Below are 25,317 nucleotides of genomic sequence, written 5' to 3' on the forward strand. Positions count from 1 at the left end.
AAAGTAACTTTAGGCTGCGAGTTGTAGTTTCTTCCCTTGCTACTAGCAGCCTTGACTACAGCCACACATTCTACATTGGAAACTTAACCCAACTCACCAGCCGACTCCAAGTAATACAGAACATTGCTGCAAAGCTCACACTGAACCTACCCCACCGCACTCTTATATCCAAACACCTCTAAGGCTTCCACTGGCTCGAAGTCCACAAGCGCTCTCTTTTCAAACTCCTCACACACACCTATGAAGCTCTTCACAAACAAGGCCCAGCCTACCTCAACAACTGCACCCTGTTTCTCCCCGCCTAATGACCCCCCCACTCAGCTACTCTACTGTTTGTCCACATCTCCTACATTTGACCGGCCTAAACTGGAGGGCACACTTTCTCATAGGTTTCCCCTAAAGCCTAGAATGAATTCCCCTTCCACATCAGAGCTGGAATCTCCGTCCCTGGATTCCAGAGGAAGATGAAAACCTGTCTCTTGCAGTAGGCTCCCAGACCGACTAGAACTCCTCCTTCACTGGTGCCAGATACCCTCCCTTGCTTGCTTGCCCTAGAAATATGCATAACATAACAAACGGCTTGCTTGTGCTCACTTTATCTGTAGTGTTCCACAGTCCCCACAGCTGCTGCACCTAGCTAATCATCACATAATGATAATGTCCAGAGGGTATCAAGCTTTTTACCACTGCAAGATGGCCAACATTTCGGACATAAATGTGTCACCCAGCTGGGAATAGAAACGAATACCCTACCTACAGTATTTTTTCAAGACAGCCACCTGCTGCTTTGTTCAATTGTGTTATTGCAAGTATCTCCCGTCCGTTTTTAGGCAACCACATGTATTCTTTTTTCTATTTTTATTCTTTATATTTATCTTGCACATATGGTCGAGTTTATCCAAGCATTTTATTATGGTTAAGTAAGTGAGTTAATGCAAGAATGCGTCAGTGATGAATGAATGCATGAGTGCAAGAATGAGGACAAAGTGCATGTATGATGACCCATCAGTGCCTAACTGTAGGAGGCTGGACTGGCTTGTAGTGAGTACCAAGGGGTACTTGCACCTTGCACCAGGCCCAGTTATCCCTTATTAGTGTATAGGGTGTCTAGCAGCTTAGGCTGATAGATAATGGTAGCTTAGCAAAGCAGCTCAGGCTGAACTAGGAGACGTGTGAAGCTACTACAGTACCACTTAGTGTCATATGCACAATATCATAAGAAAACACAATACACAGTTATACTAAAAATAAAGGTACTTTATTTTTATGACAATATGCCAAAGTATCTTAGAGTGTACCCTCAGTGAGAGGATAGGAAATATACACAATATATATATACACAATAGCAAAAATATGCAGTATAGTCTTAGAAAACAGTGCAAACAATGTATAGTTACAATAGGATGCAATGGGGAAACATAGGGATAGGGGCAACACAAACCATATACTCCAAAAGTGGAATGTGAACCACGAATGGACCCCAAACCTATGTGACCTTGTAGAGGGTCGCTGGGACTATTAGAAAATAGTGAGAGTTAGAAAAATAACCCTCCCCAAGACCCTGAAAAGTGAGTGCAAAGTGCACCAAAGTTCCCCTAAGGACAAAATAGTCGTGTTAGAGGGAGAATGCAAGGAAAACACAAATCAGCAATGCAACAACGATGGATTCCTGTCTGAGGGTACCTGTGGAACAAGGGGACCAAGTCCAAAAGTCACAAGCAGCTCGTAGCTGGGCAGATGCCCAAGAAATGCCAGCGGTTGGTGCAAAGAAGCTCTTACTAGGCTGAAGAACTGTGAATACTGCAGGAACGACAAGGGCTAGAGACTTCCCCTTTGGAGGATGGATCCCCCACGCCTTGTAGAGTCGTGCAGAAGTGTTTTCCCGCCGGATGGACGCCAACAAGCCTTGCTACACGCAAATCGTGCGTTTGGCGTTTTTGGACGCTGCTGGGGCCCAGGAGGGACCAGGAGGTCGCAAATTGGACCTGCAGAGAGAGGGGACGTCGAGCAAGACAAAGAGCCCTCACTGAAGCAGGTAGCACCCGGAGAAGTGCCCGAAACAGGCACTACGAGGATGCGTGAAACGGTGCTCGCCGAAGTTGCACAAAGGAGTCCCACGTCGCCGGAGACCAACTTAGAAAGTCGTGCAATGCAGGTTAGAGTGCCGTGGACCCAGGCTTGGCTGTGCACACAGGATTTCCGCCGGAAGTGCACAGGGGCCGGAGAAGCTTGCAAAGTCGCGGTTCCCAGCAATGCAGCCCAGCGAGGTGAGGCAAGGACTTACCTCCACCAAACTTGGGCTGAAGAGTCACTGGACTGTGGGGGTCACTTGGACGGTGTCGCTGGATTCGAGGGACCTCGCTCGTCGTGCTGAGAGGAGACCCAAGGGACCGGTAATGCAGCTTTTTGGTGCCTGCGGTTGCAGGGGGAAGATTCCGTCGACCCACGGGAGATTTCTTCGGAGATTCTGGTGCAGAGAGGAGGCAGACTACCCCCACAGCATGCACAAGCAGGAAAACAGTCGAGAAGGCGGCAGGATCAGCGTTACAGAGTTGCAGTAGTCGTCTTTGCTACTATGTTGCAGGTTTGCAGGCTTCCAGCGCGGTCAGCGGTCGATTCCTTATCAGAAGGTGAAGAGGGAGATGCAGAGGAACTCGGCTGAGCTCATGCATTCGTTATCTGAAGTTTCCCCAGAGACAGAGACCCTAAATAGCCAGAAAAGAGGGTTTGGCTACCTAGGAGAGAGGAAAGGCTACCAACACCTGAAGGAGCCCATCACAAGGAGTCTCTGACGTCACCTGGTGGCACTGGCCACTCAGAGCAGTCCAGTGTGCCAGCAGCACCTCTGTTTCCAAGATGGCAGAGGTCTGGAGCACACTGGAGGAGCTCTGGACACCTCCCAGGGGAGGTGCAGGTCAGGGGAGTGGTCACTCCCCTTTCCTTTGTCCAGTTTCGCGCCAGAGCAGGGGCTAAGGGGTCCCTGAACCGGTGTAGACTGGCTTATGCAGAATTGGGCACATCTGTGCCCAACAAAGCATTTCCAGAGGCTGGGGGAGGCTACTCCTCCCCTGCCTTCACACCATTTTCCAAAGGGAGAGGGTGTCACACCCTCCCTCAGAGGAAGTTCTTTGTTCTGCCATCCTGGGCCAGGCCTGGCTGGACCCCAGGAGGGCAGCTGCCTGTCTGAGGGGTTGGCAGCAGCAGCAGCTGCAGAGAAACCCCAGGAAGGGCAGTATGGCAGTACCAGGGTCTGTGCTACAGACCACTGGGATCATGGAATTGTACCAACAATGCCAGGATGGCATAGAGGGGGCAATTCCATGATCATAGACATGTTACATGGCCATATTCGGAGTTACCATTGTGAAGCTACATATAGGTAGTGACCTATATGTAGTGCACGCGTGTAATGGTGTCCCCGCACTCACAAAGTTCAGTGAATTGGCTCTGAACAATGTGGGGGCACCTTGGCTAGTGCCAGGGTGCCCTCACACTAAGTAACTTTGCACCTAACCTTTACCAGGTAAAGGTTAGACATATAGGTGACTTATAAGTTACTTAAGTGCAGTGTAAAATGGCTGTGAAATAACGTGGACGTTATTTCACTCAGGCTGTAGTGGCAGGCCTGTGTAAGAATTGTCAGAGCTCCCTATGGGTGGCAAAAGAAATGCTGCAGCCCATAGGGATCTCCTGGAACCCCAATACCCTGGGTACCTCAGTACCATATACTAGGGAATTATAAGGGTGTTCCAGTAAGCCAATGTAAATTGGTAAAATTGGTCACTAGCCTGTTAATGACAATTTGAAAGTAATGAGAGAGCATAACCACTGAGGTTCTGGTTAGCAGAGCCTCAGTGAGACAGTTAGGCACCACACAGGGAACATATACATGCACCCCTATGAGCACTGGGGCCCTGTGTGACAGGGTCCCAGTGACACATACATATAGGCCACAAACCTATGAGCACTGGGGTCCTGACCAGCAGGATCCCAGTGACACATAACAAACATACTGAAAACATAGTGTTTTCACTATGAGCACTGAGGCCTGGCTATCAGGATCCCAGTGAGACAGTGAAAACAGTGACAAACACCCTGACATACACTCACAAACAGGCCAAAAGTGGGGGTAACAAGGCTAGAAAGAGGCTACCTTCTCACACAACCCCCCCCCAAACGAAGGACAATAAGGCTAACCTTGGCCAGTTGAGACTTTATTGTCTAAGTGGTGATAAGTAGAGAGTAGCTCTGCAATAGACTGGTTACTCCCTTTATCATCCACTATATGGTTACTTCCCTGTGGGGATGTAAACCACCCTGTTTGAAGTTTTTTAGCTAACCAACAATGTGAAGATGTATTTTCAGAGTTTCTATCAGTAAGTTTTAGTTTAGAGCAGTGGGAATTGTCCACTGAACCTATTTGTAGTGATGGAAATGCCAGACATGGATGCTGTCTCAGAAAAGCCATAGCTGGGCAAAAACTTTGTCCATATGGCTGGAAGAGAGAACAGGGATGCTGTTTCTCTTGGGTTGGAGCAGGGCAGGGATGCTGTCCTATCAGCTCCACACTAGGGCAGGGATGCTGTCCTAAGTGTTGTGAGGTAGTGCAGGGTTTCTGCACTAAAGTTTCTCTGGGAGGGTTGGAGGGATGCTCCATGTTAACTACAATGGTGCTGTTTTTCTCACCAATGTTAGTTATCCCACAGAGAGGTACTTCCACCTCAGGGAGTCCAGCTTTGCCAGCTGATGATTCCCTTGGAACAGGTGCCACCCCAGGAGAGGTTTCTCCCACCACAGGAATAGTATCCTGAATGGTAGGGTGGTTAGGGGATACTGTGATACCCTTTTTACCTGTTGATGGAGAGGGATCTTGAGTTTTCAGGCCTTCTCTCCTTTGCTTTTTCATTTCACTTGAAATGAGAGGGAACAATTCCTCAGGGATGCCCAGCATGGCTGCATGGGCATAAAACTCTACATCAGCCCAACCTGAGGCCTCTAGGTCATTACCTAAGAGACAGTCTACAGGTAAGCTAGGTGATACCACCACCTGCTTAGGGCCAGTAACTCCACCCCAACTAAACTGAATTATAGCTAAGGGAAGAAACTTAGTGGAGTTATGGACATCAATAATCTTATACTGTTGTCCAATGATGTGTTGTTCAGGAGGCACTAGGTTTTCAGTCACCAAAGTGAAACTGGCACCTGTGTCCCTGTAGGCCAAGGCCTCAACACCATTTATTGAAACTGTCTGCCTGTACTTATCCATTGTAAGGGGACAAGCAGCCAGTGTGGCAAGGCCAATGCCACTAGGTGTGACAGAAACTGTCTTGGGACTGATTACATCAGTTTCCACTATGGACCCATAAGTGAACCCAACTACACCCTTTGCTTGACTGTTGCCAGCAGTCCCACCACTAGTACCACTACTGCTAGGGGCACTAGAGCTTGATGTATTAGTGGAGGTAGGCTCAGGGGGTTTACCTGGACAGGACTTATCCCCTGGCCTATGGCCTCTATTTTTACACACAAAGCACCAAGGCTTTTTAATGTGTGCAGGTTGGGAAGAAGAGGAAGAATTTGTTTTATCCCCACCCTCTGAAGAGTGTTTAAGATTTGAAGTGGGATCTTTGGTTTTACCCTTATCCCCATGCTTATCTTGAGATTTTTCACCATCTTTCTTCTTATTGCCATCTTTGTCACCCCCTGTATGAACTTTTCTGTTCACCCTTGTTCTGACCCATTTGTCTGCCTTCTTTCCCAATTCTTGGGGAGAGGTCAGATCAGAGTCTACCAGGTACTGGTGCAACAAATCAGACACACAATTATTAAGTATATGCTCTCTCAGGATTGTGTTATACAGGCTTTCATAATCAGTAACTTTACTGCCATGTAACCACCCCTCCAAGGCCTTCACTGCCTGGTCAATGAAATCAACCCAGTCTTGTGAAGACTCCTTTTTGGTCTCTCTGAACTTTATCCTGTACTGTTCAGTGGTTAAGCCATAACCATCCAGGAGTGCATTCTTAAGAACTGTAAAATTATTGGCATCATTTTCTTTCACAGTAAGGAGCCTATCCCTACCTTTTCCACTAAATGATAGCCATAGGATAGCAGCCCACTGCTTTTGAGGGACATCCTGTACAGCACAGGCCCTCTCAAGTGCAGCAAACCACTTGTTAATGTCATCCCCCTCCTTGTAAGGGGGAACTATCTTATGCAGATTCCTGGAATCATGCTCTTTTGCAGGATGACTATGGGGAATACTGCTGCTGCCACCATGGGTATCTAAACCCATCTTCTGTCTTTCCCTTTCTATTTCTAAAGACTGTCTATCCAAATCCAGCTGTTGCTTCTTGAGCTTCAGTCTGGTTTGCTCCACTCTCAATCTATTGAGCTCCCTTTCTAACAATCTGTCATCAGGGTGGGTGGGAGGGACATTTCTAGATACAGAGGTATGATGGGAATGAACAGAAGGAGACCTGTCCCTTACAGAGGGCACCCTAACAGCTTGGCTACCAGTATAATGTGAGAGCACATCATCAGTATGATGTGATTCAACCTCTGTACCAACTATGCTAGACTGTCTAGTAATGGGCAGGCTGAGAAGTTTCTTTCCTGAACCTTTTCCTGGGGGAGTCCCTGGATCAGATTGAGAACCATTAGCTACTTTTTCTACAGATTGGGCACTTATGGCCTTATCCTGTACTCTAAGCATATTAATTAACAGTTCTAAAGAAGGATTCTTCCCTACACTCAAACCTCTCTCTATGCAGAGACTCCTTGCTCCTTTCCAGCTAAGGTGATCATATGCCAGTTTGGACAGTTCAACTTTTTGGCCTGTGCCAGACATTTTTTAGAGAGAGTTAAAGTGATAGACAAAGAGAAAAAAGTTTTCAGAACTTTTTGGAAAGACAGAAAAAACTTTTTAAACTTTTAAGAACTTTTTGAAAGTTTAGAAGTACTTTTCAGCACTTAGAAAAGAGTGAAAAGAGGAAATGCAAAACTTTTTGGCTATGTGTATATACACTGACCTTGTTTTGTATATTTTTCTCTTATGAAAAGTACAATGACAAGAGTGGTAAGTAGTCTCAAAGCACTTATCCCACCACTGCACAACCAATGTAGGAGGCTGGACTGGCTTGTAGTGAGTACCAAGGGGTACTTGCACCTTGCACCAGGCCCAGTTATCCCTTATTAGTGTATAGGGTGTCTAGCAGCTTAGGCTGATAGATAATGGTAGCTTAGCAAAGCAGCTCAGGCTGAACTAGGAGACGTGTGAAGCTACTACAGTACCACTTAGTGTCATATGCACAATATCATAAGAAAACACAATACACAGTTATACTAAAAATAAAGGTACTTTATTTTTATGACAATATGCCAAAGTATCTTAGAGTGTACCCTCAGTGAGAGGATAGGAAATATACACAATATATATATACACAATAGCAAAAATATGCAGTATAGTCTTAGAAAACAGTGCAAACAATGTATAGTTACAATAGGATGCAATGGGGAAACATAGGGATAGGGGCAACACAAACCATATACTCCAAAAGTGGAATGTGAACCACGAATGGACCCCAAACCTATGTGACCTTGTAGAGGGTCGCTGGGACTATTAGAAAATAGTGAGAGTTAGAAAAATAACCCTCCCCAAGACCCTGAAAAGTGAGTGCAAAGTGCACCAAAGTTCCCCTAAGGACAAAATAGTCGTGTTAGAGGGAGAATGCAAGGAAAACACAAATCAGCAATGCAACAACGATGGATTCCTGTCTGAGGGTACCTGTGGAACAAGGGGACCAAGTCCAAAAGTCACAAGCAGCTCGTAGCTGGGCAGATGCCCAAGAAATGCCAGCGGTTGGTGCAAAGAAGCTCTTACTAGGCTGAAGAACTGTGAATACTGCAGGAACGACAAGGGCTAGAGACTTCCCCTTTGGAGGATGGATCCCCCACGCCTTGTAGAGTCGTGCAGAAGTGTTTTCCCGCCGGATGGACGCCAACAAGCCTTGCTACACGCAAATCGTGCGTTTGGCGTTTTTGGACGCTGCTGGGGCCCAGGAGGGACCAGGAGGTCGCAAATTGGACCTGCAGAGAGAGGGGACGTCGAGCAAGACAAAGAGCCCTCACTGAAGCAGGTAGCACCCGGAGAAGTGCCCGAAACAGGCACTACGAGGATGCGTGAAACGGTGCTCGCCGAAGTTGCACAAAGGAGTCCCACGTCGCCGGAGACCAACTTAGAAAGTCGTGCAATGCAGGTTAGAGTGCCGTGGACCCAGGCTTGGCTGTGCACACAGGATTTCCGCCGGAAGTGCACAGGGGCCGGAGAAGCTTGCAAAGTCGCGGTTCCCAGCAATGCAGCCCAGCGAGGTGAGGCAAGGACTTACCTCCACCAAACTTGGGCTGAAGAGTCACTGGACTGTGGGGGTCACTTGGACGGTGTCGCTGGATTCGAGGGACCTCGCTTGTCGTGCTGAGAGGAGACCCAAGGGACCGGTAATGCAGCTTTTTGGTGCCTGCGGTTGCAGGGGGAAGATTCCGTCGACCCACGGGAGATTTCTTCGGAGATTCTGGTGCAGAGAGGAGGCAGACTACCCCCACAGCATGCACAAGCAGGAAAACAGTCGAGAAGGCGGCAGGATCAGCGTTACAGAGTTGCAGTAGTCGTCTTTGCTACTATGTTGCAGGTTTGCAGGCTTCCAGCGCGGTCAGCGGTCGATTCCTTATCAGAAGGTGAAGAGGGAGATGCAGAGGAACTCGGCTGAGCTCATGCATTCGTTATCTGAAGTTTCCCCAGAGACAGAGACCCTAAATAGCCAGAAAAGAGGGTTTGGCTACCTAGGAGAGAGGAAAGGCTACCAACACCTGAAGGAGCCCATCACAAGGAGTCTCTGACGTCACCTGGTGGCACTGGCCACTCAGAGCAGTCCAGTGTGCCAGCAGCACCTCTGTTTCCAAGATGGCAGAGGTCTGGAGCACACTGGAGGAGCTCTGGACACCTCCCAGGGGAGGTGCAGGTCAGGGGAGTGGTCACTCCCCTTTCCTTTGTCCAGTTTCGCGCCAGAGCAGGGGCTAAGGGGTCCCTGAACCGGTGTAGACTGGCTTATGCAGAATTGGGCACATCTGTGCCCAACAAAGCATTTCCAGAGGCTGGGGGAGGCTACTCCTCCCCTGCCTTCACACCATTTTCCAAAGGGAGAGGGTGTCACACCCTCCCTCAGAGGAAGTTCTTTGTTCTGCCATCCTGGGCCAGGCCTGGCTGGACCCCAGGAGGGCAGCTGCCTGTCTGAGGGGTTGGCAGCAGCAGCAGCTGCAGAGAAACCCCAGGAAGGGCAGTATGGCAGTACCAGGGTCTGTGCTACAGACCACTGGGATCATGGAATTGTACCAACAATGCCAGGATGGCATAGAGGGGGCAATTCCATGATCATAGACATGTTACATGGCCATATTCGGAGTTACCATTGTGAAGCTACATATAGGTAGTGACCTATATGTAGTGCACGCGTGTAATGGTGTCCCCGCACTCACAAAGTTCAGTGAATTGGCTCTGAACAATGTGGGGGCACCTTGGCTAGTGCCAGGGTGCCCTCACACTAAGTAACTTTGCACCTAACCTTTACCAGGTAAAGGTTAGACATATAGGTGACTTATAAGTTACTTAAGTGCAGTGTAAAATGGCTGTGAAATAACGTGGACGTTATTTCACTCAGGCTGTAGTGGCAGGCCTGTGTAAGAATTGTCAGAGCTCCCTATGGGTGGCAAAAGAAATGCTGCAGCCCATAGGGATCTCCTGGAACCCCAATACCCTGGGTACCTCAGTACCATATACTAGGGAATTATAAGGGTGTTCCAGTAAGCCAATGTAAATTGGTAAAATTGGTCACTAGCCTGTTAATGACAATTTGAAAGTAATGAGAGAGCATAACCACTGAGGTTCTGGTTAGCAGAGCCTCAGTGAGACAGTTAGGCACCACACAGGGAACATATACATGCACCCCTATGAGCACTGGGGCCCTGTGTGACAGGGTCCCAGTGACACATACATATAGGCCACAAACCTATGAGCACTGGGGTCCTGACCAGCAGGATCCCAGTGACACATAACAAACATACTGAAAACATAGTGTTTTCACTATGAGCACTGAGGCCTGGCTATCAGGATCCCAGTGAGACAGTGAAAACAGTGACAAACACCCTGACATACACTCACAAACAGGCCAAAAGTGGGGGTAACAAGGCTAGAAAGAGGCTACCTTCTCACACTAACCTCATCAGTGACTAAGGAGGCTCTTTCATTTGTAAATCAGACCTATCTGCTTTGCCAATGCTTGTTATCTCCCATTAAGTGGTAGTTGCTCGATATGCCTTGTTGCATATCTCATCGGTTGTGCACACAAGCAAGAGAAGCGTGCAAGCAAAAATCCCATTGCCAAACACGAAGAAGAAGAATTAGAGCTAACATTGGAGGTGAGTCTGCTGTTAGTGCTTTAATCCAGTAGTCAGGTCTGTAATCCAGCTATGATGGCTGTCACCCTGCTGTCAGTGCCCTGGTGCTGCAGTCATTCCTATGATGGTGACAGATGATTACACTTACTGATACTGATGTCAATATGAAATGGCCTTTAAAGTTTATGCTTTGAGAGGGACACACTCAGGTGATAACTTAGGCGCCGATTTTGTGGAGAAACATGAGGCCACTTGTGTAGGTACACATGGGCTGCGCTCTCACACCTTTGCTCCTTAATGTGTACGTCCAGCCTCAGATCTGCTTTTTATCATCATGAAGAATTAAAATACTTAGGACCAGTGGACCACTGCTGAGGAGGACCTAAGCCTCCCATTCGCATCAGTCCCTTAGATTAACATTGACCCTAGCAAGGTCCGAATTCCCATAATCTGACATCCCTCCCATTCACTCAGTGCAGGAGCGCTCCCAACATCATACTCCCACAAGCCTACCCTTGCCTCACACAGTCCAAGACCCCTGCAAGCAGTGGGTGTCTATAAACCTAAACCCCGTTTTCTTGAGTGACTAAGGAGCTGTTCGTGGACTCCATTGCCACATCCCCATATTGTTCTTCATAGAGGAGCCCCTGCAGCAAATATCCCCCTTAGCCCAACCCCTCACCCAGGAGTCTCCCAAGCAGCATTTTTTCATTTACTACTTCTCTTACATTCGGTGCAGGAGCCCACACAGCCATCCTGTATTTATGACATCACATCCTTCCAACTCGGTACGGAAGGCCCTGTGACCCACATCACCCTAATCCTACACCTCTTTTACTCAATCAAAACCAGGATTCTCTACGAGCCTGAATATCAAATCCAGAATCTCGATGGGACACTATATGGAGGGCAAAATATTGGGAAAAAATATCAACAGGCAAGTAAGTCTAGATTATCTACACACCTAAGCAGTACATATATCTTCAAGGTACACAGATATGAGTTAGGGATAATAATTCTATACTTCCCGACATGCGCTTATCTTTGCGCCTTGATATTCTGCCCTCAATGTTCTTGTAGCACGTGTGTGTATGTCAGTATTCAGTTGTATAATCATGAGCCTTTGCAGTAACAAACACAAAAGCCAAAACCCCACTAGAGTGCTTACCTTATAATCAGGATTCTTGCACGCAGTCACAGCTTACGAGAAATCGTAGGAACTTCTTTAGACCCAAACCCCTTTTCTGCCATGGCCACCATGATCCAGTTCAAGCCTTCAGACAACTGGGACACCTGTAATGCAGTCCACCAGAAGCAATGTATCAGTACACTCCACCTACACCGAAGGAGGTCCCTAGGGTGTTTTGAGGTGAAAGAATGAGTATGAGGTGATGAGTGATGCCACGTGTGGAGGAAGGCCCTTAGATGGACACACCTGTGCAGAAATGTAACACATGGGGCTGTGAAAAGGATTTGGCACAAATATATTTGAGAATTTTTCACCATCAGTTTGTTTTCATTTGCAACAAGGATGGAAGGTCAAAGAGAGATGAGGACCACAGAAGAACGGCAAGCACTTGACCCAACTACTCTGGCCTTATCATGTCCGGGGATGAGTCCTTGATAATGGGCTTAGGGGCATGTTGACATTATTGCTGGAATAGACATAAGGTAGGTCAATATATATATATGTATCAGTCTGTGTTTGTTAGGTCTATGTTTGTTAGATCTTTGATAGTTCACAAGGTACTCCAGTGAGGTGGTCATGGCTGCACAGCCTGAGGTGTGTTAATATACTGAAATCACAACTCGTATTTGTGACCTTTGTGGGCAGATCTAATTTATGCAACAAAAAGGCAATGGATCAGATGCTTGACAAAACACCTTTACTCTAAAACAGGGGCCATCACCTGGTCCTCCAGCTCTGCCAGGCGTCGGTCCACTGTTCGCAAAGGCTCCTCATGATCAGTCTCAAGCAGGGTCAGCACCTTGTCCACCCTAAAAAGGTAAGAAAAGAGCCGTGTGCCTAACTTCACCAGGTTGTCACAAAGCACGTCTTCAAACAAGCAGATGGCGGTGAGCACCCTCCACTCATCAAGTCCTACTCATTTTAACTATATGTGCTCACTTATACAAGGCCATCCACACTCTCACACAGCACTAACACTGGTTCACGTAAGGTGTGGACTGGCCTCCTTGGTCTCTGGCTTACAGAAAAATGATGGAGAGGGGTTACTAAAGACCTCAGGCCTAAGGGAGGCAGAGACATCTCACGAGGGCCAGGAAACTAGTCACTCTCCCCGAGTGTCAGGGCATTGCAGTGTTTCAACTGCACACTTGAACCAACACCTATTTAGGTGCAAAAGTTCTGCCTGCTGTAAAAAGTTCACAGGACACATGTGTATGAGCTTTTATATATACTTTTTTAATTTGTGTTGGACAGTTTACAAACAAAGCACAATGTCGACAGAGGTTCAAGAAAGAATATACAAACGCATAAATACTACTTAAGGCAACATAATTCATTCAAGCAAGGCCAATGGTCAGTGGAAAGTCAGTTTCCAGAATAAAATCCATAATGACGTTTTTTTTTAGCATGCTAGATTAAAAATACGTCCGGCAACCTCAGCAATTCATTCAAGCAAAATTCGGTCATGAAGAGTGATTTACAACAATTGGTAATCGATGACCAGGATATTACATTGCTGTGTACCACTAGACTCTTTCATGAAGGAAATTAGGGCCAGATGTAGGAAAGGTTTTGCACGTCGCAAACAGCAAATTTAGCTGTTTGCGACGTACAAAACCCACATCGCGATGCCCAATTCCCCTTTTGCGACTCAGTAACCTGGTTACGACTAACAAAACGGGACTGCGACTTGCAATTAGGAAGGGGTGTTCCCCTTCCTAATTGCGAGTCGCAGCTTTGTGACCGCGAACGCGGTCGCAAAGCAATCACAGTTACCAGCAGTGTCACCCCTTTGTGAATGGCATGGAAAACATGTTTTCAGAGCAGGCAGTGGTCCATAGGAAACGGAAACGTTTCATTTTTTCATTTTGTAATGCATCTCGTTTTCCTTTAAGGAAAACGGGCTGCATTACAAAAAAAAAAGTGCTTTATTTAAAAGCAGTCACAGACATGGTGGTCTGCTGTCTCCAGCAGGCCACCATCCCTGTGAGTGCTGCGAGTCGCAAGGGGGTCGCAAATTGCGACCCACCTCATTAATATCAGTGAGGTGGGCCTTTGCGACCCCCTTGCGAGTCGCAGATGGTGTCAGGGACACCATCCTGCATCCTGAATTGCAACTCGCAAATTGCGAGTCTCTCTGACTCGCAATTTGCGAGTCGCAATTCAGGAATTTCCTACATCTGGCCCTTAGAGAATTAAATATGATGAACCAAAAAAATATAAAAGAGACGATAGCCAGATGTAAACTGGATAAATATTGTAAACCAAACTTAATTAGGGAAAAGATGAGTGGAAGTTCAGGGGTCAGAGCATCAGACCGGCTTCTCAATTCAACATATGGCGACCAATTCAGTGTGAAAGTGAGGAGAGCAGTCCAAGGCTTGCTCAAGGAGATTCTGTGGGGTGTACAATTCGGAAGTCAACAATCAGCATAATATCACTCAATATCACTTTATAAAAAGAGAAAGTTCCTTATAAAACCACCTGCTCTGTATGGCACAGACATATGGTCAGTGGACGCAGCATTTACTATGCTAAACTACTGATTAACAGGTGCAGGATCACAGTGTGAGGAGTGAACAGCATGCTTCTTCTGGGAACCATAAGTCAGTTTTAGTATCTGCATCCTGATTTAATAGCTTCTAAACCTAAGAATACCGGGCCAGATTGATCAAACTTTCACGCTGCGCAACGCATCAAGCCACCTTACTACACTGCACTACGTGAAAGGGAAAGGAGAGGGATGCACTTTATTTCACACTATGTGGTGCATTCCTGCCCTTTACTTGGCTGCCTACTACCAGTGCAGGTGCCAATGCGCTGTGGTACAGGAGTGCCTACATTGTAGGCAGGATTGTTTTTGTGCAGGAAGGGACACCTTCCTATAGAAAAATAATCCTCAGGGGCATTTTCCTCTTTCGGCAGCACACGTAGAAAGAGGAAAAAACGAGTAAAAATAAAGATAATTCTCCGCTGTACGCTTCCCCTGGGGAGGCGCAGCATTTTGACGCATTCCCAGGTTTTTCACTAATGGAGAATCTGGGAGTGCTCCAAAATCCATGGGTGGATGCGTGGGAACACCCGTGGTATGCTTCCCTCGGGCAGAGTAATTCAATACAGCGTTTTGCGCTGCCTTACGTTACTCTAGCATTATCACGGCATGTGGGGCCACACTTGGTTAGAACAATAGAGCTTAATTTGATCAATAAAACAAGACCAAAACAACAAAAATCCAATTAGTATGTCCAGAAATATTGAATTTTAAAGCTTTAAGTAAAATAGTGCAAAAAAAGCATAAAGCACTGTGAGAGGAATGGGTGGAAATACGGCTTCAGAGGCTTTGTGATTTTTCGAATTTCGGCTGATTTATTGATTTCCTTGATAATAAAATGTGATTTTTGTAAATTAAATAACACAAAGAAATGTCCGAGCTTTTCCTGGGTACATTTTGATAGTCACCCTTGGTAACTGGAGCAGCATAGTGATGTGCTTCTGTACTTTCTTACAGGGCTCGAAAGATGGTATCCACCACCAGGACCCTCAAAAGGACGTCACACACAAGCATCTCTGTGAATATCTGGTCACGCTGGTCCAGGTCAAAGTCAAAAGTTCAGACTGACCGTGATAAAGCACACGCCAACTACGAGGACCCAGTTAGGTCCGCTGACTCACAGTACATTAACCCAAGGTTGCAGGGCATTGTGTGGGTCCACACCGAAGATGTGGCATGCAGCACAGGCAATGCATCAGTTCCATGTTGTGATGAGGTTGCAGTGCGAGGTCCTGATGCATCGTCATCGAAAATCCGTGGACAGGGTTTGCACTGTGAAGGCCGATTCGGAGGATGCTTGGCAAAGCAGAGGCGATGCGTTGATTCCGATGAGCGCTCTGGCTGCGATGTGGAGGTTCTGCATCGTCATTTAGGCTGCTGTTGATAAGGGATTTGAGGAGCTTGCTCAGAGAGAAGAATCACGCATCAGTGGTTCCAAAAGCGATGCATTGGTTCAAAGTTGCAGGATGTGGCAGCAATGCGAGGCTTGCAACAGGTCCAACCCATGCAGTAAAGTCGATGAGTTGGTTCTGCTCAGGATTGCAACACACAGTGGAAGATGTGTTGGTTCCGATGGTTCCACAGAGGCAATGCATTTAGGACCACTTCCAAGGGTCCATGGCAGGGCTGGCACCATTTGGCAGCGAATACTGACATATTGCAGAGTCCAGATGCAGGAGCAGGGTTGTTGGAAGTCTTCAGATCAGCAGGCCAGTCAACTAGCGCTTGGAGTCACTCTGGGTTCAGGGTTCAAGCAATGCAGGTCCAGTCCTTCTCACCCAGAAAAGAGAACAGCAGGTCTGAACAGCAGTGCATGGGGTCCAGCAAAGTAGCAGCCCAGCAGAGCGACAGTCCTTATAGCAGCACCCCAGTCCTTCTTTCTGGCAGATTACCCACAGGTCCAGAGGTGTACTGAAGTGGTGATGTTTGATGTCCAGTACATATTCCTATTAGTGCCTTTGAAGTGGGGGAGACTTCAAAGAATTGCCTTTATGGTGTACAGAGGTCCCTGATTCATGCTCCGGGTGCAGAATCACTATAGGGGGGTATGCAGCTCTTTGTGTGGGGACAGGACACAGCCTATTCAGGTGTAAGTGAGGCTGTGTCCAGCTCCTCCTTCCAATCTTGCCATGATGGCCCATCAAGTCACACCTAAGCTCCTTTTGTGTGTGGCTTTTTAGGAAGAATACGCAAAGCCCAAATATCAACTACTCAGACATGTGATCAGAGACATGCTGCAGGACCAAAATGGCTAAGTAGGAAAATACTAACTTTCTAATGGTAGCATTTTCAGAATTGCACTTTAAAATCTAACTTCAATATAAGTTATGACTTTTAATTGTGATTCCAGAGATGTTAGACGTGAAGGATTTACCTCTTTCCAATTGGGAATCACACTTATAAAGTGTAATAAGGTAATTCCAATGTTACTCGTTGGGAGAGAAAGGCCTTGCAGTAGTGAAAAACAAATGTTGGTGTTTTTCACTACCAAGACATATACAACTTAAAAGTACATGCCCTGCCTTTTAAATACATTGGTTAAAGGGCTTTTTAGGTTGGTGGCACAATCAGTGCTGTGGGCCCACACATTTAATTTACAGGCCCTAGGTACATCTTGTACCACTTTACCATGTTTAAGACAGTGAGAACAAGCGCTTTAGCACGGGCTAGCAGTGGTAAAGTGCACAAAGTCCTAAGACCAGCACAATGAGGTCAGAAAAGTGGAGGAGGCAGGCAAAAAGTTTGACGGAAAACAACCCTAAGGCTGTCAGGTCTAACACATTATAATATAACCCCGTGTAAAGCAAAGGACACACAGCTGCTTTAAAAAAATCTAATTTCGGAAAACATTGAGGAGAACAGTTCCAGTCTCACCACACACCGTGGGTTGGTGTATTAATTGTGATTCTTCCTTCCTTTGCAATGACAGTAATTTAAGATTGTAGCTTTGTGTGAGGGGGGGCTGAGCAGAGTTGAATTACACAAATTGTGTGACAAATAAATGCCTCTATTTAGGATTTGTGATTTTTTTCTTTCTTGCAAGGACAATGTTGTTGCCTGATTTTGTGAGGGGGTCAGTGGTGAGTTCAATTAGTTAGTCCGCAAAGGTTTTACTGTTGCCAGGTGGGTGGTAAATACGACACAAAACGTTTATCGCTGCAGCTCAATTGTTTTTAAATGTATGCCAAGGCACTAGAAGGTTGAGATTAAGAGTGTGTGAGAAAGTAGCCTCTTTCTAGCATAGTTACCCCCACTTTTGGCCTGTTTTGTGAGTGTGTGTCAGTGTGTTTCTACTGTGTCACTGGGATCCTGCTAGCCAGAACCCCAGTGCTCATAGATAAAAACATATATGTCAGTGTGTTTTGCCTGTCTCACTGGGATCCTGCTAGTCAGGACCCCAGTGCTCATAGTTTGTGGCCTAATATGTATGCCTGTGTAGTGCCTAACTGTGTCACTGAGGCTCTGCTACCCAGAACCTCAGTGCTTATGCTCTCTCTGCTTTTAAATTTGTCACTTAGGCCAGTGACTTCATTTACCAATTTCAATTGGCATACTGGACCCCCTTTATAAGTCTCTAGCATATGGTACCTAGGTACCCAGGGCATTGGGGTTCCAGGACATCCATATGGGCTGCAGCATTTCTTTTGCCACCCATAGGGAGCTCAGACAAACCCCTGCACAGGCCTGCCACTGCAGCCTGCGTGAAATAACGCACATGTTATTTCACAGCCATTTTCACTGCACTTAAGTAACTTATAAGTCACCTATATGTCTAACCTTCACTTGCTGAAGGTTTGGTGCAAAGTTACTAAGTGTGAGGGCACCCTTGCACTAGCAAAGGTGCCCCCACATAGTTCAGGGCCATTTCCCCAGACTTTGTGAGTATATGTGGCTTCACAATGGTAATTCCGAATATGGCCATGTAACATGTCTAAGACCATGGAATTGTCCCCCCATTCCAAATCTGGTATTGGGGAGCCAATTCCATGCATCCTGGGGGCTCCACCACAGACCCCCAGTACTGCCAAACCAGCTCTCTGAGGCTTGCACTGCAGCTACAGCTTCTGCCACCTCACAGACAGGGTTCTGCCCTCCTGGGGTCTGGGCAGCCCAGTCCCAGGAAGGCAGAACAAAGCATTTCCTCTGAGAGCAGGGTATTACACCCTCTCCCTTTGGAAATAGGTGTTACAGGATGGGGAGGGGTAGCCTCCCCCAGCCTCTGGAAATGCTTTGAAGGGCACAGATGGTGCCCTCCTTGCATAAACCAGTCTACACCGGTTCAGGGACCCCTTCTCCCCTGCTCAGGCGGGAAACTGGACAAAGGAAAGGGGAGTGACCACTCCCCTGTCCATCACCACCCCAGGGGTGGTGCCCAGAGCTCCTCCAGTGTGTCCCAGACTTCAGCCATCTTGCTTTGCAAGGTGTGGGGGCACTCTGGAGGGGTTTGAGTGGCCATTGCCAGCAGGTGACGTCAGAGACCCCTCCTGATAGGTCCCTACCTGATGAGGTAGCCAGTCCCCCTCTCAGGGCTATTTAGGGTCTCTCCTGTGGGTTCTCTTCAGATTCTGCTTGCAAGTTTCCTTCAGGAATCCTCTGCAAGAACTTCAGACTCTTCTGACCCCGGATCAACCGCAGCCTGCTCCAAGAAATGCTGTAACTGCAACAAAGTGTCTACAAGAGACATTTTTCTTCAGCAACCTCAGCTCCAAGTCAGCAACTGCAACAGTTTCCACGGTGTACATGCTCTGGGGACTCCCTGTCTTCATCCTGCACCAGAAGGACCGACGAAATCTCCCGTGGAGTGACAGCGTCACTCCCCTGCTCCAAGCAGGCACCTTCCAAGGCGACGATTGATACCCTGGAACTCCTCTCACGGCGACGAGCATGCTCCTAAGGACACAGAGGGTGGACATCATCGACATAGTCTGTCCTGAGGTCCTGCTGACACAATTTGGAGGAGGTAAGTCCTTGCCTTCCCCGACAACGACAGTACCGCTGTGTATTGTGTCTTCTTCGCCTCCTGAGGCCACTGTGCACTCTTTGCAAAATTCCATTGTGCACAGCCTGGCCCAGGTCCCCAGCACTCCACCCTGCGATGCTCAACTCGCTGAGTTATTCTCCATTGGCATGAGACCTTCTTTTGTTGTGCTGCATCAACCGCATTTTTCACCTCCTTTGAACCCAGATCCTGCAGCTTCTGAGGGTGCTGGCTGGCACATCCTGAGGGCTCTCTAAAGTGCTGAAAGCCCACTCTTCCCCCTCACACAGAGTTGAGTACCCCAGGTCCCTCCTGGGTCCATCTGGCACCATTTTGATGAAAAACACACTTTTTCCGTAGCCAAGGCTTGTTGGTGCCTTCCAACGCAAAATCTCATCTGCAACGATCTTCACGCCATGGTACATCTTTTGCATCATGCAGGAACCCACTGGCATCTTCCTAGGGTGCTTTTCTGCAGTCTTTCACTAACCTTCTTCTTTTGCACTCTCTTCTGGGTTGGCAGGGGCTCCTGTCCTTCCTGGAACTTATTTCGACTTCTGGGCTTGGTCCCCTTCCTTTGCAGGTCTTCAGGTCCAATAATTCAGCAGTTGTTCTTTGCAGACTTTGTTGACTGATGCAAAATCCCCAAAACGAGGTGTAGTGTGTCCTAAGGAAACTTAGTACTTTACTCCTGCTTTTCTGGGCTCTGGGGTGGGGTAATTTACTTACCTTTACTGTATTCTTACTCTCCCAGCGATTCTGCACACACTACACTTGTCTAGGGGGGAGTTTGTGATTCACAATCCACTTTTTAGTATATGGGTTGTGTTGCCCCTAGACCTATTTTCTCCCACTGCATTCTATAGGATTTCCTACTGTTTGCATTGTTCTATGACTATTTACTTGTCTAATTTTGGTGTCTAGTGCATATATTGTTTATAATACTTACCTCAAGAAGGAGTATTGGGGGTCATTCTAAGTCTGGCGGGCGGCGGAGGCCGCCCGCCAGACTTCCCCCCTCCAAAATACCGCTCCGCGGTCGCAAGACCGCTGAGGGTATTTTGGCTTTTGCACTGGGCTGGCGGGCGACCGCCAAAAGGCCGCCCACCAGCCCAGTGCAAAAACCCTTCCCACGAGGACGCCGGCTCAGAATTGAGCCGGCGGAGTGGGAAGGTGCGACGGGTGCAGTTGCACCCGTCGCGTATTTCAGTGTCTGCAATGCAGACACTGAAATACAAAGTGGGGCCCTCTTACGGGGGCCCCTGCAGTGCCCATGCCATTGGCATGGGCACTGCAGGGGCCCCCAGGGGCCCCACAACAACCCATACCGCCATCCTGTTCCTGGCGGGAGAACCGCCAGGAACAGGATGGCGGTATGGGCTGTCAGAATCCCCCATGGCGGCGCAGCAAGCTGCGCCGCCATGGGGGATTCCCAGGGCAGCGGAAAACCGGCGGGAGACCGCCGGTTTTCCGCATCTGACCGCGGCCAAACCGCTGCGGTCAGAATGCCCTGCGGGGCACCGCCAGCCTGTTGGCGGTGCTCCCGCCGACCCTGGCCCCGGCGGTCAAGGACTGCCGGGGTCAGAATCGCCCCCATTGTCTCTAAGATATTTTTGGTACTGTGTCACCCAAATAAATACCTTTATTTTTGGTAACACTGAGTATTGTCTTTACTTGTGTATAAGTACTGTGTAACTATAAGTGGTATTGCATGAGTTTTGCATGTCTCCTAGTTCAGCCTAAGCTGCTCTGCTATAGCTAGCTCTATCAGCTGCTAGAACACTACTACATTCACTAGCAAGGGATAATTGGACCTGGTATAAGGTGTAAGTACCCACGGTGCCCACTACAAACCAGGCCAGCCTCCGACAAAGGTAACTTGTGAAGTTTCAACCTTTATTTCGAGCCTATGGATTACAGCTACCTCACCGCATCATGCCCCACTTACTCTAGTATGATGTCTCATGTCTTTCAGGGATGGCAGAAGGATGTCTAGAAACACACAAGCCATGAGCACTCGATCTACCTATTATTACATCACCTTACCATGCCTAGAAGACCTTCCTGCTCTCTCTTCATCGACACACAGTAGTTATGAATGGTTTATCCATGGCCAGCCATGGATGAACAACCTGTGACCAGGCATCTGTGACCACTAATCTGAATCTGAAGGGTATGGACCTGATTCCGGTGAACAAACAACAGGTTCTTGTTGCTCATGGTCACATTTGCTAATGATGTATCACATCCACACACTAGTGGGGCTCCTTGGGTAGACATGCCTGTTGTTACTTTCACAGCGAGGGCTGTGTGGCTCAGTGATGCATGTGCTACTGGCATCGTGACAGTGACAACAGTGGACACAGCGAGTGATACTTACTTCTTTGACGTCTCTTGCATTCTCTCCTCCGTGCTTTGGCTCTTCTCCTGGTTTTGGCTCGAGAGGTATTCATCTCTGCACTCAGCCTCCCAGGACAAAAGGGACTTGTAATCTTCCTCATCCAACCTGTGCACTGTTAGGAAAGCACTGCAGGTAAGAAGACTACAGGAGGGTTTATATCAGCATTTCAAACAATACTTATTCCAATAACTACCACAAGCTCATGGCATTCTGAATATACAATGCTGTAGAAGGCAGACAAAGCCTGTCGGGCAGACCTACACTCTGAGCTCCATGCTGCTGCAACATCCTAAGCTTCACCTCCAAGCCTTCCTCTGCTCTTGCACTATTCTTCCTCCGATGGGCTTCTGCATGTCCATATTAACTGGTACCAAGGGTCAGATGTATCATTTTATTAAATTGCGATTCCCTAATTGCGATTCCTTGTGAATCGCAATAAGGTAATCGCTATTTAAATGTATGAAGCTCATGGAGTTTCATTTTGCGTTTCCTAATGAATCGCAAAGCGACCTACCTCATTAATATTTATGAGGTTGATAAAAATTTGGCACCCATTAGGAAACGCTAAAGTCATAGGGGTGGTGGCCTGCTGGGCTCAGCAGACCACCATGTCTGTGATTGCTTTTAAATATAACAATCTTTTTTTTTTTTAAATGCAGCCCGCTTTCCATTAAGGAAAACGGAATGCATTTAAAAAAGAAAAATGAAAAGTTTTCTTTTAATTTTTTAAGAGCAGGCAATTTTTTATGCATTTATTCGCAAAGGGGAAGGAGTATCTTGGGGACCCCTTCCTGTTTGAAAATGGGATTCCACCTACTTGAAGCAGGGTTAAAAATTTGAATATTTTGCGACCACATTCCAGTCACAAAACATTCTTGCATACCGCTTTGATTCGGTATTAGGAAGGGACATCCTTGACACGCCCCTTCCTAATACCGAATCCATATGTAATCGCAATTCCAATTTGCGATTCGGTAACAAGTTACCGAAACGCAAATTGCCATACATACCAAAATGCATTTTTGCAGTTGCAAATGGCCCAATGCATGATACATCTGGCCCCAAATGTCCTCCTCCTGGAAGAGAGCGCAATGCATTCATGGAGTGCAGCCAGGGTCTCTTACTGCTGCCCCGCCTCCTTACCATGTCTCGCTTCATGACTGCTGGGAATAGACCTCACTTTAGCTGCAACTTACACTTCGGTGGCATTTAACTACTCCTGTGACCCTCCTGTCTCCCGGATGAGTTTATATCCTTGATCTCCCTTCACAAGGCTTCTAGTGCAGATCTTGTGTTATTGTGGTACCCTCCTCTCTTAACTACTGCTTCTAATGCATCTTAGTTCCTTGGAAATGTGGGTTCTTCCTCAACATTCCTCGCCACTCCCTTCTCCCTCGGCTCAATGAATATTACTTTCCTACACCCTTTGAATGTGGGCGGGTAGCAGGTTTGGGACATATAAAGCATGCAATGGAGAGGAACACGGAGTAATGTGTTTTGCCTTCACAAAGCTAGCACCGCTCAAATAAAAGATAGGATATTCAACATATAGGGTAAAAAGAGCCCACACAGCTAAAAAAGAGGACACATGTCCAAAACAAAACTACAAAACAGTGTTTTCTGTCGCCTGGTTGCTTTCTCTCATTTTTCCTCAATCCCCTCCTTCGCTCAGCCATCGCCTCTGTTCTCCCTATACCAATACCAGATCCAAGGAGGGAACAGAGTAGGTTAAAATACCTCCCACAGTTCACTGTAGTTCAATCTTTATTTAAAAAAGTCGATTCTTCCATACCTCAAAAGCTGAAAATACCTACCCTGGGTACTACAGTCCCATCACCCACCTACCTTTCATCAGAAAAGGTCATGGGCATCATTTAGTGGTCGCCAGGGGTTGCAGCTGCGACCCCTGGCTTGCCCCTTGCGACCCCTGGCACAGCCTTTGCAACCCCCTGGCCTTAGTGGTGGCAAAATCAGTGCCAGGAACACAGAGGCAGCTCATCCTTATGAACTTCAGTTCTGGCTTCACTCTTTGTTTTCTCAGAATTTTGTATAACTTGGTATAGGAAGGTGTTATCTTTCTAGCATAGTTACCCTCACTTTTTGCCTGAGGTCAGTGAGTTTAGACTGTAGTTCACTGGGATCCTGCTAATCAGTCTCTCCCTCTGGATTTGGTTGCTAGCGCCCTTTTTACACCCACAATTGGCATACTGGTGCACTCATGTAGGTCCCTAGTATATGGTACTTAGGTACCCAGGGAAATTGTCCACCGGGGGTCTCCCATTGGCTGCAGCATATATTATGTCACCCATCGGAGACCACTCAAACTGTGTCTGCAGGCCTGCTATTGCAGCCTGCATGAAATGGTGCACGCAAACTTTCACTACCGAACCTGGTCACTGCACTTAGACATTATTAATCACCCCTCTAGTAGGCCCTTCAGCCCAAGGGCATGGTTAATGTCTCTAAGTGTGAGGCTAACCCTGCATGAGCAGGGTGCCCTTACAGACCCCAGGCCCATTCCTGGACTCTGTAAGTGCAGGGAAGCCATCCTAAGCTATATAGAGGACACTGGTCAACATGAGTGGTCCAACTATATAATGGCTTTTCCAAACCTAGGCATGTTTGGTGTCAAACATGTTAGAATCATGCAACTACACCTATTCCAATGTTAGTTGCATGATACAATGTACTCTGGGGGTTCCTTAGAGGATCCCCTAGTTCTGCCTGTGCAGCCGTATGGGGTCTAGCTGCCAGCCCACAATGCTGCTGACCCCAGAAACTGTTCTGCCCTCCTGCGCCTCTGAACGCCACCAGTCTGCTTTGAAAAGCACATTTGGTGCCCTCCTTGCATAATCCAGTTTGCACCAGTTCAGTTAAGGAACCCCCAGTTCCCACTAAGGTGCAAAATTGCACAAAGGACAGGGGAGTGACCATCCCCCCTGTCCAGCTCCTCCCCTAGGGAGGTGCACAAAGCTCTGCCAGGTGGCCACTTGATCCTGCCATCTTGGAAACAAGATGAGCTGAGGCCCCTGGGAGCATCTAACTGGTTAGGCCAGGTAGATAACATCCCTGACCTCCTCTGATAGGTGGGTCACTTCAGAGAGTGACCAACCCCCTTTTAGGGTTACTTAAGGGCTCCCTCCTGGGTGGGTTTTCAGATTCATCGAGCAAGACTCTCCAAGGAACTCTCTGCAAGTTTCTGCTACTGGCTTTTGGAACCGCTGCTAGTCTGCTTTGGAACCAAAACAAGTCTGCTTCTGGTGGGAAGGCTCTGTTTTCTTTGGGAAAATGTGATGTGTCCACGTTGTGTTTTGGGGCATTTTCTGTCGCGGATGCTAGGCCTACCCACACAAGTGAGGTACCATTTTTATAGGGAGACTTAGGGGAACGCAGGGTGGAAGGAAATTTGTGGCTCCTCTCAGATTCCAGGACTTTCTGTTACCGAAATGAGAGGAAAAAGTATTTTTTTGGTCAAATTTTGAGGTTTGCAAAGGATTCTGGGTAACAGAACCTGGTCAGAGCCCCACAAGTCACCCCATCTTGGATTCCCCTAGTGTCTAGTTTTCAAAAATGTGCAGGTTTGCTAGGTTTTCCTAGGTGTCAGCTGAGCTAGAGGCCAAAATCTATAGCTAGGCACTTTGCAAAAAACACATCGGATTTCAATGTAAAAATGTGATGTGTCCATGTTGCGTTTCCTGTCACGAGCATCAGGCCTACCCATGCAAGTGAGGTACCATTTTTATCGGGAG

At 47.5% G+C, this 25,317-nt stretch overlaps 1 protein-coding gene across 1 annotated transcript in view; it reads right to left on the reverse strand.

Moving 5' to 3' along the window:
* Positions 1 to 25,317, reverse strand: part of LOC138249318 (transient receptor potential cation channel subfamily M member 2-like) — a 369,646-nt gene that overhangs the window by 67,251 nt on the left and 277,078 nt on the right. Inside the window, exons 21-22 of the mRNA XM_069203277.1 lie at positions 21,548 to 21,680; positions 12,340 to 12,447 (exon numbers count right to left, since the gene is read on the reverse strand). Of these exons, the coding sequence (XP_069059378.1) occupies positions 12,340 to 12,447; positions 21,548 to 21,680 (241 nt within the window). The remainder of the gene's footprint in view (positions 1 to 12,339; positions 12,448 to 21,547; positions 21,681 to 25,317) is intronic.

This window comes from Pleurodeles waltl, chromosome 8 (assembly GCF_031143425.1).
Source record: "Pleurodeles waltl isolate 20211129_DDA chromosome 8, aPleWal1.hap1.20221129, whole genome shotgun sequence".
In the NCBI taxonomy this organism is placed as follows: Eukaryota; Metazoa; Chordata; class Amphibia; order Caudata; family Salamandridae; genus Pleurodeles; species Pleurodeles waltl.